Genomic DNA, 15,921 nt, shown 5'->3' with positions numbered 1-15,921 from the left:
CACAGCTAGATGAAGGCATCTCCTAGTTGATTTCTATTCTTTTGGTCATATTATGTATCACGTTGCTACGTATTTTTGTAGTACTTAAAAAAAACGATATCCAGGGGCCTCTAAGTCTATCATTCGGATGTTTTTTTTTCTTACCTATTGGTTATCACTGGACGACTATATTTGTTCGGCAATTGTTTCTTCTTTGAGTTATGTGTTGCAAAATCTATTATATTGCGTGCCCTTGTTATTCCCCTTTCCAATTAATCCGTTTTTGTCGTTACATGGACATCTTTATACAGCATTGTGCTACTCCAACTTTTTGTGTCTCTCTTTTACAGACAGTCTATTTTTGGCACAAAAATATGATTACAGGAAGTACCAGCCGATTCATCATTGCATATGTACCTACAATAGGTCACTTTTGAAGATACTTAGTCGGCCAAAAGTACTCCAGCGAATCTTTGACCTGCGAATAATTTCATCAAATATCTATAGACACTCGATGACCCAGATAGAGTTAATTTTAACCTTGTCGAAACCGTTAGGTTAAAGCGTATTTAAAATAATACTTATCTCAAATAGTAATTTATCTTCTTATTCCTGGTGCTTGAATTTTAAGTAGGTCCCATACTGTCATCCAGGTATTTTTAATATTCCTTCCTATGTATGCAAGGTTAATGGGAAGTGTGTTACCTTATATGAGTCGCTTAGAATCATAACTCACATATTCCAAAAATCAAGTTTTGAGATAATCGCTAAAAACCAACAGAGCACTATTTTTTTTGTAATTAGAAGAACAGTATTGAACTCCCTAGAATATTAATGAGTGAGAGAGTCGAATAACTTTTTTTTTTTTTTAAATATATATACCTAATACTCCTAACGTTGCAGACATACAGCATACTATGAAAAATAGAGCTCCCCCATTGGTTAGGAAGGCGTTGGTGACAAAACTCTATTCTTTGAAATATACGACATATTACACCAACAATGAACTTTGTCAACGATTTTCACATGGTTTAAATTGACTTTTAATACTTAACTATTTTTCGGTATATAGATTAATTCATTTAGAATCACTTGGCATATTTAACTAAAAAACGACAAAATTGCAATATGTGAGTTATGATTCTAAGCGACTCATATGTACTGTTATAAGACTATATAAACTTAACCACTTCTTAAAGAATACTTTTTTTAATAGTTACGTCTATATCATAATATGCATTAATGTTTGTCAAATAAACGAAACGTGCATTAAATATTGGTAATATTTAAGGGGTTTGGGTCGAAATCCCGAAGGCCGGAATCCCGAAGGCCGAAATCCCGAATGTCCGAAATCCCGAATGGCCGAAATCCCGAAAGCCTAAATCCCGAAAGCCGAAATCCCAAATACCGAAATCCCGAACGCTGAAATCCCGAATGGCCGGAATCCCGAAGGCCGAAATCCTGAAAAAATAAAAGAAAATGCAAACATCAATAATTGCGCAATTTTCTCAAGAGAGACAAAACCCCATGTTTTGTGGAAATATCAATTATGTTATAATTTAAGATAACTTTTAAGATTGCGCAATTTTTGCAGGATAGACAAAAACCCATTTGTTCTACAAAAAAAATGTTTTTTGTCTCTCTTGCAAAAATTGGTGGCAATTATTGGTGTTTGTATTTTTTATTTTTCGGGATTTCGGCCTTCGGGATTCCGGCCATTCAGGATTTTGGCCATTCGGGATTTCAGCATTCGGGATTTCGGCATTCGGGATTTTGGCCTTCGGGATTTCGGCTTTCGGGATTTAGGCTTTCGGTATTAAGGCCATTCGGGATTTCAGCATTCGGGATTTCGGCTTTCGGGATTTCGTCCGGCACCCATATTTAAGAACATTCAGGTGAGCTTTGCATTTCTGCCTTTTATGGTCTGACCATCATTAAGTCGTAAGCCGAAGCCAGGTTTAAAGTCTTGGTCTGTGGGGACTGTTTTTTGCGTTTCTCATCAGTTTTCGTCACCCCACAACTAACTCATCCATACTATGCATAGGTAAATCAATACACAGTGGCACCACATCCAATTTGCCGTGCCCATAGTGTCACCGTATACTGACTTACATTGATTTACTATATAGGATAGTCATTTAGTTAAATTCACATTGATTTGATGCAAACACATTTTCTGATAGTTTGTAAAGCATTCAAAGCGTTTCATTGGTCAGCGTATTGCTATTAAACGGTATGTAGCAAATGAGGTATCGCCCGATTAGCTTGGAGTGGTTTTCACCCAATGAGATTTTATATTGGGTTTGCCCAAACTGAAGGTGGACAATGTACGATTTTCATTTGTAAAAACATCTCCATGAATGCAGCGAAACAATTAAATCCGTTTGCTGATTTACATATTATACAACGTGGCCTACTTCGATGGATTTTACGATATGTATGTATGCTCGTATATGAATATATAAATAGCTCGTTGTTGTTGAGTCCGAAGATACCACGCAGGACGCCCCGCTCATATATGATCCTACTACTCATTCCATATTGTTCATTGTACACCCTTTTAAATTTTTGATCCCTAGATGTTAGAACTGGTCTTATTACTGTTTCAATGTAGTATATACCTTAATTATCAAAAGCTAGATTTGTTATTTAAAACATTAATAGTATCCACAAAAGTTTAATTAATAATATTCCATTAACCTTGGCATTCATTCGTATTTATGAAGTACGAGTAGATTGATCAGCGTATTATTGCGTTAAATGCTCAAATAACCTTTACTAAAGAGTGTGAAGTTTCCTCTTTTATTTATTGACTTAGTTAACGTAATATTGTGATGGCTGAATGGCCACGATTTTTAGTGACATATTAAAATATTGAGACGTTTAATTATTTTTCTTTCATGGCGGCACCTCAATGGAAATAAAATTTATCGTCCTCGTTAGTGTTGTCATAAATTTTCCAATATTTCTCATTGTCAGGAATCTAGAGCCCTCTCAATGCCGTCAAAATCCAATAACAAAAGAAAAACGCTTGCAAAAATCCTTTCGAATTGAAATTATTCCCAATTCCCAGGCCGAATTTATACCGCTTCGGTTTGTTCCATCGAAATTCACAGCTATAACACATTATAAATTTACCACTGATATTTAAAAAAAGGAATATTGCTAGAATAGTATGTGTTGTGACTGCAAACTGGACAAGTTATGTAAAAACCACGAAGCATGAGTATACTTCAATAAAGCCTTACTGGTACATCTCGGACTAACTTTTCTTTAACTGAATTATCAACATTGACACTATACCCAATGTCGGTAATTTCTGTTTCTACATACTGCAAAATAATCATTCATTCTAAGTCTCCTAACCTAACCCCTTTTTTTTGTTCCCTGTCTATTCAAGAAGACCATCTTGGGTGATTTGTGAATTCTTTCCTTGAGACATGGCCTGCCCAATAGAGTCACACCACTTTCACGTGTGAGACAGCCGCGCGATTACTATATAATTCGCAACGTTCTACCTATAGCGGAAATGATAGATATTATTTTATTGAATTTAGATTGTAATATAATATAGAACTATATAAAGATGCACTATTTAAATTAAATATTTCCATACTGCTATGTACTATGTTGGATATAAATAAAATATATAAGCACACAGAAAGTGATATTGTATACATGGGTACGACAACACTTATAGTGTTCCTACGGATTGCAATACCGAATGAAAATGCTAATACCAGTATTTCCTATTGAAAACCATAATAATATATTATGGAAAAAACCGAAGTATCTACCAATAAACATAGATATAAAAATCACTTAAAAATATAAATATTTTATCTAAATAGGTACATCTATTAAATAAACCTTTTTTAAAACAGGTAATAATAAGATATGGTTAAGATACTGATGTTTGTCCTGTTAAATCTTTTATGTTAATAAATACCTACATTTTGTTTCCACTTTTAATAAAGAATATATTGGTATTGTCTGATTTTTAAAACCGGTATTTAAGTAAGTATCGAAAGATACTGGGATAACGGTTTTGAAATACCGGTACTTATTGCAATCCCTAAATGTTCCTACTTGGCAGTTTTTTTTTATTTTTAATGTTTTTTTTAACTATTAAGTTTACATTATATCGCGTATATTCAGTATATGTATGTAGTTATGTATCATGATTCGTAATAGTGTGATGATTTCAACATCTTGTTCCAAAGGGAAATCGTATCGAATTTCTATTACTAAAGACACTGTTAAATTTAACGTAGTTTCGTATCCTTTACCGTTTTATTATGTCCATGAAATTTCCCAAGCAATTTCAACGTTTCGGTCGAAGCACAGAAAGTGAACACCACCTCGCCGAGTCCTAAACTGAATTCAATGCTGAATAATTCAGAATGACTTGGGGCTTGTAAACCTTTGCATGGAACATCGTTCCAGTAAGACTTTGGCTTTCGCAATTTCAGGAGGCCAGTTAACGATTTGATTAATATTCTTCTAAAGCATTCAGAGAAAATGGAAATTTTGTATGCGGAAACTCGAAAATTGATGACTATTTTCCGTTGAATGTTTTTTTGCACAGAAATATGATTATTAAATCTACTTTAGAATTCAGTTGAAATATCCAAAATTATTATAGAAACAGATATTATGTAAGTATTACACAACATAAAATATGGGTCACTAGTACTTCCATAATAATAACACGCTTTGAACACATTTTGAAAAATAATATTTGCATACAATTGTCTAATTTGTTATTTTATTCCAAATATTTTCGATTCAAACCTGAAACCCACGAGATTATAAGCCGACGCGTTAATCGCTCAATCATTATGGGTGTTTTTCAATGCGTGTTTGGAGTCAGAGTATGGACCTAATAAGTTAAGCAATTGGCTACCATCCATTCCTCGTGAAAACAAAAATCTGTTACTACATACGTCTACTCTGTGGAAACCCATAAGTATTATTATGATCTTCTTGGAAAGAATATTATTAGTATTAAAAAATAACAAATACTTACTTCAACATGTACCTACTTACATATTTTTACAATTTTTGTTTTGTTTTATGTTAAGTACTATTTTCACAGTACGTTTTTTAATCACTCCAACAAACATTTCGTCTATACTTTATACCAGGCATGTCCAACGCGTCGATCGTGGAATCTTTGGTCGATCACCATAAGAACTGAGTCGTGAAAATATAGATAGCATGTACCTATGTTTAGTTATATTATGGTATGATTTCATTGCAATTTTAAAGGGGAAGCATTGACAATTCTTATTATTTCCTTGATTCGTATTGTACCACTCACGGTCTGCATCAGGAGTGAGAGAAAGAGAAGATTTTAATCCCCGCAGTTTAAAGTGAGTCGTAGTTTACTTTACTGTCATGCATAAACTCTACCCACTAGGAGAATAGATTGACGATAAATGTAAATGTAATGAGCGCCAAAAAATACCAAAACCCATAATTTTCACGACGTATTGATATTTTTATAAAAGTATTTCTTGTGTTGGTGAACGACAAGTAGTACTATTGAAATTAAATAACGACAGTGGGAGAGTGTGGTAGATCACTGATAGTATTGAAACAAACTAATAGATCATAGCTTACTTGAAGTTAGTCATGCCTGCTTTATACGATATCCAATTAATTGAAGATAATTTGCTGATTATGTTGCATGCATTTCTTTCCACTAAGAAATTACAGTTAAAATCAATAATACTATAAGAGAATTAACTACCAAAAGAAATAAAGCACATATGTACTGTGATGTTTTGGTATTTCAACACTTCATCGTGATTCCAGATTGATTTGTAGTTAATAACAATAATTTTCAATGCGTTGGTAGCATTGTATGCAATGTTTATAAATAAAAAAAACTGCGATAGACTATCAATTATTTGTTTCAGGTTACTTTTTTTCGTATAAGTACTGTTATTTGTTATTCTACGCAATTGTTCTAATAAATATTCTAAACATTGATTGTACAATGTATTTGTATCACTCATCTAACGTGTTTTCTACAGTGCAAAATGACTTTCAGATAATTGTAATAAGAAAGTAACTTAATAAATTTTAAGGTTTAATTTAATATACAAAAGCTTCTTATACATATAAGAAAGCTTTTCTTCGATTTTAATTGTCACTATTTTTTTGCTAATAAAATATAGTTTTAATTAGTAACATACGGATAATAATGTTTAAAATGATTAGGTACACTATCAATACTTTTACACTTAATAATATTATATACTTTCCTTCACAGTGAGTATAGTTTCTCAATACTCATATTATTATTATTATTATTATGAGAATTTGTTGTTACTATAAATAAATTGGGTCCATGTGCTAGATACAACACACATTTTTGATTGTTAAAAAAGGATGGGTGAATTTGACCTAACTACGAATTCTACCCGCAACGAATGCAATAAAATATGAATAATCTAACCTGCCCTCCATGGTGGGCGCATTTAATATTATATAAATATTATATAATTTCTAATTCAGATATTTATTAACATACATTTATGTAGCTATATGAATTTAATTAATATGATTTGGAGCAGCCTCAGAAACCTAAATATTATAAAAAATCTTTTAAATATCCTGGACCGAATGGGATTCGAACCCACATCGGCCACATCTATTGCATTTCGGACAAGAGCATTACTAATTAAAGTACAGATTCTTGGATGAGATCAAGCCGCATTCGATCTAAGATATTTAAAAGATCTTTTTTCCTTATTTCGTGATAATGAGGATTCATCAGAAATAATTATTACATCAGAAATAATAATTATTAATTAAATACGTACGGGCAAATCGCATGCAGGTTTTCATATTATTTCAAATTATATAGTCAATGAAAAATGTTATATTCTTAAATCTAGGATAAGTATTATTCCATCTTGAATAAAAATAATTTAATTAATACGTTTAGTTATAAAACATATTAATGATCGCACAATTTTCGTCTGTAGAGCTTAATAACAATTATTTTAATTAAAAACGAGCCTCTCTTTGGTTTTATTAAAGATAATTTATTATTTTTAATTATAATAAGATTGTTAAAAAAATACTCTAGGAAACAAAATTGATGCGTTTACTCAATTAAAAAGGACAACGTTACAAGACAGAGGAGCAAGTAAATTGAATTACTTGACTCTTGTTTTATGCACCTTTCGTGGGCCTTGATTTCCGCAGGCCGAGTTGTAAATTTTATAGTTTAATCTCTTAGCCTCTCAATCCAGTTGGAAACATTGCCAACAGTAAAATTTGAAACCAGGTTGCTGACAATTACGTTTTACGAGCCGGCTAAAAGTGAAAAGTTCTTTGTGTTGCTCTGGCCGTGCGTTTTTAGACCCGATGCTCTTTTCCTATGTAAGATTTATTAAATTTTTCTCTGATAGCAAAGCCTTGCCAAGAAAAATCCAGAAATATATTAAATTATTCATTTGTAGATTTTGTTCTACTAGTCTTTATAGTTTTTTTGTGTGCATTCAATTTTGAGATTTATAACACTTTTAGTACGCTGCATCTTATTTACTTTTAAAAGTTGCTTGAAAAGTATGCGTTTTGTGCAATAATGTCCCGTAGACGCAGGCAGGCCATACATTGCTTAGGGAAAACTTATTCAAAGGGCGCCGAAAAATAGGAAAAATATTTATAGTAGTAAAAATTGTATTTTTTCGCCTGCGGCACTTAGGATCCATAGTCTCCAAACGATGGTGGATGTTCTATTTTTTTTAATAAATATTATTATATTGCTGATGCGAAATAAAAAGATATGACAATAATTGTTAAATTGGTATACAATTCGAGACTGAAAAATGCTAGACTTTGCTTAGGGACGCTATTGGTTTAATTTAATGCATGAACTATGATTTGAAACTATGTATTGAAAATTATAAATCTATGTAAGTACATTATAATATGTAATATTATCACAAAAAGAATGACCGATGTATTTTTTTCGAGAAAAATTTTCTGCAATTGCATAATTATTGTTTTTTTTAATATAGTTAGTAACTATATAGAGAAATATTATATTTAATTTAACATTTATTAGGTACTGTGCACCTTATTCATTTTAATACATTGTAGGTACGCTAAAGACGCGCCCGGCGCGTAACGGTTAAGGTGGCCATTCGATATAATTTGCATGTTATTTAAATGTGGTAGTGGTAATTAAAAAGTAATTATCTCATCTATAAGTCAGCAGTCAATTTAAAGGTTGATTTAAAAGTGTATATTTTATGTTTGAGATAACATTGGTACTTTGAATTGGAAAAATAGATAGGCATAACCATACATAGATAATCAGATTTAAAATGAATGTTGTTGATTTTTTCTGGTAATATTTTCTAAACCAAACAATATGAATTGCATAATTACTGTGTTTTTAGGTGTAATATATGAATAAATATTTGAGTTTGTTAGCCTCGTAACGTTTACATTTTTGACACAAAAAATAGAATATTATTAACACAGTATTTTTTAATATTGAAATACCAGTGTGAAAATAAGAAAAAAAAATCGACTTATAGGTATAATATAATTTGTATAGAATTAATTATTTATATTATTTAAAGAAAAAAATATTTTGTAAAAAAATCTGCTTCAATATAACCTAATGGTACCAACCTGTTGGTGAAATAAAAATACATAATATATGTATTTATATTATATATATTTTGCTTTCGTTAGAGAACAAATGCCATGAGATGGGCAGCCTGCACTGTTCGAATAACATATCATCTCTCGACAGTGGTAAATGGTACTAAAATAATTAGGATGAGGCCAAAACTATGTTGGATTGGTAAGATAATTAAGTTAAGCGTAAATATGTGGCAACTCAAGTCGAAGAATAATAGGGATAAGGGAGAGAGTGGAGAGGCCTTCATCTAGGAAAGTAACCGTAACTGATTATAATACCTCGAATAGTCCATTATCATGCCTTGCAATAATAGATACCTACCGCAAATACTAAAAAAGTATTGTAAAACTACATTCAAGACAAAAGGTTCTCCTCCTCACGATCAACAAACATATAATATCTTGGGAATTCTCAAGAATCTAGAATTCTCATAAATCTAGAATTCTTTAAAAAAAAAAAAAAACTTTTTATCTCAAAATTTCTCACAAGCTGTTGTTGAGATGACAATATTGAATAAGTATATTATAATGTATTTACCATGTTCGATCCAAAGAATATCATATGAGCCTCCACGGAGTATATTAAGTTGGGTTGTATGAAGAGATTTTAGCCACTGTACATGGATGTTAGCCATTTGAACAACCTATTAGGTTCATACTCTGGGTCCAAACACACATTTAAAAAAATACAACATTTTTTTTGCTGAGCCATGTTTTGAACCCGGTACTAATGACATTATAAGCCAACATGTTACCGCTCGGTCATCGTGGGCGTGATAATTAATAGTAGACTAACACATATATATTAGCTAGGTACGTATTAAAATACAAAGTTACTACCGACTTATTAAACTAATATAATGTTTTGTTTTGTTACAGCTGAAAATGGTAACGCCTCGCTTAGAAAGAAGTGGTTATTTCAACTGCGTGACATCAACTGCCAAGAAGAAAAAGCTCAACCTGATGCAGTCAAAGCTTCCGAGGATCCCTTTTGTTTCCCGCGCGAAACCTCCGGAGGTTTGTGCCGACATCGGCGGGAAAAGTCCCGAAACACCCTCCCCGGCGCTCGTTTACGAGGCCAGTCGCACGCGAACCTCCGCCGTGGATGGACGCGTTCACAACGCCATGTCGCAGCGCTCCGTTTCCCGCGTACCGCGCGTCGACCAGTGGATCGATCATGTCAATAATCAACGATCAAACCAGAGCGATAAATACAAACAGGAACGTCATATAAAGCTTCCGAATCAAAAATACCAAAACATTAACGAAGTTCAAAACTCTTCCCAAGTGATGACAGATGACGATCGGTACAAAAACATGCAAAGTAATTCTAGAGCTAACTGTCATAGACAGGTTACCGGTGATGTTTATTCTGTCAAAAGCTCCGGTCACAATGGAAACGTGATCCAAGCAGGTTTGAGCGCCAGTTTGGAGTGTTATTCCCCTAAGTACCACCACATTCGACCCCAGCCCAAAGGGCGGGAAAGCGTTGTGTCTGTACCGCTAGACCACCCTCAAGTGGTCAATTATAATCAGGTGTCAAATAATCATACTCTAAATTCAAATCAAGCTCGCCGTAGTGATCCAAACTATTATCGTGATAAGAGCGGTGATTGTTTAAATCAAAGTGTTTCTGCAGCAGGTCTTGTGACAAGGAAGTTGCCGATCAAGGATGTTGATAGAGGTTCCCAAGGGAATGCCAGAGTGGTTCCTGCTCCTCAGAGTAGTGGTGTTTATTCGGAGTCACAGTATTCATTCAGAGTTCATGGTAATCCTGGAAATGCAGCACAGGCTTCCGCCGCAGCTGCTTTCTTTGCAAGGTAAGACTTTTAGTTTTTATATTAAGTGGTATCTAAAATTATATAACTGAGTAATATAATATGTTCCTGAATTGAGTCAAAGAAAGTTTTCATAGCGATAAATATCAACTAACGATCGATTATATGACAACACTTAAATAGGTACTAGGTATTAAATTTACACACCTTTCATCAATAAACTTGAGTATAATTTGCAAAAACGATATTATTATTTTAGTATTACGATAACAGTGAATAGCTTTAAAAGCTTCATTTGGGCAATGAAAACATAATAATATTATTAAAGTAAACCTTTCGCAATAATGAAAAATGTTTATTATTCTAAAATTAATATAAATTGAACTAGAATCAATTTGTAGTTTTTTTTCTGGTATTTACTGAATACAATATGATAATATAAGGTATGATTAAAAATGTATTAAATCAGCAAATGTATTATAGATATATAAAATTGTCGTAGGTATACAGCGTCAGAATAGTTAAATGGTTAAATGATTCGATGGAGTTTTACTATACATTCTTGAAAGTCTCTCTGTTATTATATTAAGTATTAAAAACTATGTAATTATTTTTTCAAAGACGGCCGTGAGTCATAGCATAGCATTAGAAATATTTAAATAATATTAAGAGTGTTAACTTTCTATAAAATACAATGTCATGCTACTTACGCGTGTAAGTACGATTGGTCACAGTATTGTGATTACAAAGGGTCCATTGTAAGGTAAATTATATTTCAATGCATATCTTTAAATCAAGTGAATTAATTTGCCTCATAAACTTCCAAAAGAAGCACGGATTTTCTATATAAAAAATCTTTATATTATATTGAAAAAATATAACATCATTCATTATTTAGATTTACCAAAACTCGGTAATCTTAACTGATTAGCGATTGGTAAATATATGTTGGAATATTAATCATCTTTAGCAGATACCTCAATACTAAATACCTGTTTATTTTGTTCAGTATAAATTCAAATTAATATGTTATGTCTGAAGCCTTATATTTATTTTTACACATATCGGATGAGAATGTTTATGATATGAAAAAATATTTAATACAAACATGTTTTTATGAGCGGTTAATTATTGTTATTATGCCTTTTGCTTAACTTGACCCTTTTTACGTACAACCTACAGAATCTTAGAAAATGTTTTTAAAATGTAAATTATTGTTAAAAGTCTGTTTTTTTAATAATCATTAAAATGCTAATCAAAAAAAATAATGTGTATAATGAAATATTTGAATTTGAGCATGGCTACTAATTTTAGATAAAGTTTATTCAAAACAAATTTTGTGTCTGTAAATAATTAGCTACGCTCTATTTTTAATAGCACAACATGCCAAGCGAACGATAAAATGTTTTTCGCTATTTAAAAGTAAAAAAAAAACATTTGATTTCTGTAATTATTGTGTATTTTATGGCCATTGATTTCAGTGGTAATTTGAATACTTCAAAACTAGACGGAAATGGATATTTCTGTTTATATGGAAGTATTAAAGATAAGTCAAACGATAGGGGGCGCCTACGATATCTAAAATTGATTCGATAAAGAAAATAAGTACCCGTAGTTACATAATAAAGTGTATTCCATTAGCATATTTATCTGATTCTATTGTTACTTTTCTATGGGTGTCACAAAACACGTTTTTGTATCGAAATGACCCAGCAAATGAGCGAAGGTTTCGTGTGTAGCGTACCTACATACATAACATAATCCGAATCGTAAATTGATTTAAGTGCCAGCAATCACGTGCCTTACGATAGTACTATAAAGAAGGGATCGGGAATATTTTTCAAAGCTTTTACGAATAAAAGTATTTTATCCATTAAGCTCCATCTCGGTCAAAATAAATAATTTGTTACGGTATTCTAGAGACAAAAAATTAATAAACTCGGTATCGCTTATCTATTGTGTATTGGTATCTATTGTTTACATTACAAAACTATTTAATCTAAAAATGAAATAATTACAAGATAAAAAGAACTTTTTATATACCTACCACGTTTTTAAATTGTCTGTTGAATCATATAAATTTGACAATTCTATGTATTAATAATTTACGACAAATAAGACAATTGTCAACAAATCATTTTTTTGCTATTTTGAAACAAACACATATAGAATACTGAAATGTCATTTTGATTTCCATAGTAATGCACGTATATATTAATAATTTAGTTGCTAGGACCACCTCCTTAGCAACCAATAATAGTGGATTGGATTACGGATTTCTTCCGAAGTACATTTTCGTACAAAACAAAATTAACTGAAAATGAATTCAATTCTACTTAAAGATAGCTAAAATTATTAAAAGAATGCATTGGCATCGTGTTCTGATATATTCTAAAAGTTTCAAATGTCTAGTCGGGAAGTTAGTTAAAAATGAATTGCAAGATTTGTACTGGATAAACAACCACCGGACAAACAAGAATACGAGCTAAGAAAACGTGGTAAAAAATAAGATGACTAAAGTATAAGTACATGTACCTATTTCGGCTTTTTATATTATGTGTTATACATAACTACACATGTTATGCAGAGTTTAACATAATATAGTACATACTATAATACTCAGGGCTCGAAATGGACTGCACACGGGAGCGCCGTTCCGGTTCATAAAATCCCCAAAATTATCGCTCCGTCTTGTGGAAAATTTTTATTTAACCAACTGAGCTAGATAGACCATAATCAAAAATATATCACAATTAATTATTTTTATAAAATTCATATAAAATTACATATTATATGTTGATATTATTTTCGTAAAATAATCAAGCGCTCCAGTTCCTAAAATTTTCCAATTTGAGCGCTGATAATACTAAGTATTTTTAAATATAGTCCGACTGAGTTAACGATGACAAAATTTAAACAAGAATATGTAATTTAATGTGTTTTAATAAAAATAATTTATAATATACTAATTATAAAGCGTATGATGAAGTATAATTTGGTAAATAAAGATATTTGGTAATTATAGAAAAATGTGTATACTTATATTATTTATTTTTCATTTTTTCATTTGCTTTACATTTTATATGAGTGTACGAGAGTTAACATTTTTTGTTGACGTAGTATTTGAATTAAAACATAATACAATGTTATAATCAATGGTAGGCACGATTTTTTATGTTTTAGTTTCATAGTGGTTTTGGTTTGTAATGAAAATTGTTCGAGTTTAGTTGAAAAATTATTTTGAAATATTGATTTAAAATATGGCACGCAAACCATGATTGTTTGACTACTTTATTGAAGTATGAGTGTGTACCCAAAGCATTTTCATTTATTTTAGATGTTTATTTACTAACAATTTCAATTAATTATCGAGGCATAACAAGGTTTTTGTTTACATGATTCGTATACTAAGTATGTATTACGTAAGTTTTTTGATATATTTGGCAAAGCAATGTGGAAAATCTCATTTTTTACCGTGCACTGCATTAAATATAGCATACCATCATATAATAATATCGGTTATATTATGGCTTAATCAAGTACAAATTTAATATTGTGTTGTAAAGAAGGATTCATAATAGATATCTAAGATACATTTTAATAAATTCAATAAGTAGATATTATATTTTATGTGTGTACCACATTTATAACATAGACGATAACCTGAAGAATACATATTATAAACAATATTTTCAGTCATACTTTTAATAACTTGGCTCTAGTTTTAATCTAAATCTATATTTATGGAGAAAACAATTATGTTCATTTGATGATTATTTACGTTTAGGTAAATGTGATATCAATAATAGGTTACAACAACCTGCGTTTGATACATCATATTATTTGTTAATTATCTTGTAATGTTTATTACCAAGAAACAGGGCGGTATAACAGAATCGTTAGTAAGATTCTCCTTTATTCTTATTCTTCTTCATCTCGAAAATGACAACATTTACTTTATCTTCTTTTTGTGTCATATCCGATACTGAAAGCTTAAACCATATTCTGAAAACATTCATCCAGGATGTTCTTCTTCTGTAAAGTTTCGCTTATCGGAAGTCTACCATTAACATTTTTCAGCATATTGCATCATGTGACCAAATTATGATGTTTTCTAGTATTGTCTTCTTTGACTTTTTTATCTTTTATACCACATTGATATTTCTAACTTTCATCTTTCAGTGGATACGAAGTATGAGTCTGTAATACGTTAGAGTACTGTGTCTGTGTGGGTCCACGTACAGGATTATTACTATAATATCTGTACCTCAGAGGCAGACGGATGCAACTCCATTTTTGGGGGAAATGAGTTTTTTTAAGAATCGTCATGCTAAAGGCTTTATTTATCAGAGACAGAGAGATGAAAGTCCTAGATGCTATAAGGCGTAGCATAAAGGTGCAAATGCCATACCTACCTTAGAAGCAGAAGGATGCAAATCCAATAATCCACTAAGATAAAATTCTCTCAAACCGTCTGCATGTACTAGACGAGAACCAGCCAGGAGAACAAGCTTTAGAGGAGGATACAGCACTATGGACCATATCCAAGTCATCAGAGAAATCAGAGCGGTAACAGGTCGGAATACAAGCTGCCGCTATCCATGGGTATATATATATATATTTATAGACTATGAGAAAGCGTTCGATTCCATAAAGAAATTTTCAATACTCGATGCACTCAGAAATCAAGGAATCCCCGGGAGCTATATAAATATTTTCAATAATATATACAGTAGCGCAACAACATCTCCATAAACTATCGCGCATTTCCTATCAGCAAAAGAGTCCGATAAGGTGATACAATCTCACCTAAACTATTTACAGCTACCTTTGAAGACTTACTCGGGCAACTTGACTGGAATGACAAGAGTCCCCATAAATGGAGAATACGTGAGTCATCTGTGCTTTGCCGATGACAATACATAGTAGTTTGCAATACTCAGAAGACCTCCAAAGCAGAATACAGGAACTCACTGAAGTAAGCAACACAGGTTTTATTATACATAATTATCTGAAAATAAATGTATCAAAGAAGAAAGTCATGTTCTGCTGCTTTGCTTTGCTGAACTGCTTTGCGGGCCAAAAAGAGATCCTCATAAATGGCATTCAGCTTGAACAGGTGAAAAACTACATCTATCTGGCACAACAAGTGTCTATAGATGGATGTAGTATATTTGACGAAATTGTTCGCAGAGTAAAGCTAGGCTGGAGTGCTTTTGGCCGCCTGAATAATTTCTTCAAAAATGACCTCCCACTGTGCCTAAAGCGCAATGTGTTCAACCAGTGTGTGCTTCCCGTAATCACATGCGTGTGAAACATTGACTTTAAGTAAAAGAGAGATCCAGAAACAGAGTAGCACAGCGTGATATGAAAAGGTGCATGCTGGGCATAACGTAAAAGAACAAAAAGAGGAATGAGTGGATAAGAGAACAGACAAGGATTTATGATGTGATAGAGTTTGCTAAAAACCTCAAATAGAAATGGGCTGGAC

General features: G+C 31.9%; 1 protein-coding gene across 1 annotated transcript in view; it reads left to right on the top strand.

Moving 5' to 3' along the window:
- LOC147078483 (kinesin-like protein CG14535) overlaps window positions 1-15,921 on the top strand; it is a 536,313-nt gene that overhangs the window by 185,536 nt on the left and 334,856 nt on the right. Inside the window, exon 3 of the mRNA XM_085960022.1 lies at window positions 9,532-10,472. Coding sequence (XP_085816148.1) covers window positions 9,532-10,472 — 941 coding nt within the window. The remainder of the gene's footprint in view (window positions 1-9,531; window positions 10,473-15,921) is intronic.

Source organism: Rhyacophila brunnea, unplaced genomic scaffold (genome assembly GCF_057557595.1).
Source record: "Rhyacophila brunnea isolate RB1 unplaced genomic scaffold, BYU_Rbru_1.0 scaffold_11, whole genome shotgun sequence".
In the NCBI taxonomy this organism is placed as follows: Eukaryota; Metazoa; Arthropoda; class Insecta; order Trichoptera; family Rhyacophilidae; genus Rhyacophila; species Rhyacophila brunnea.
The sequence above is the reverse complement of the archived record's forward strand: the minus strand, read 5'-3'. Positions and strand labels throughout refer to the sequence as shown.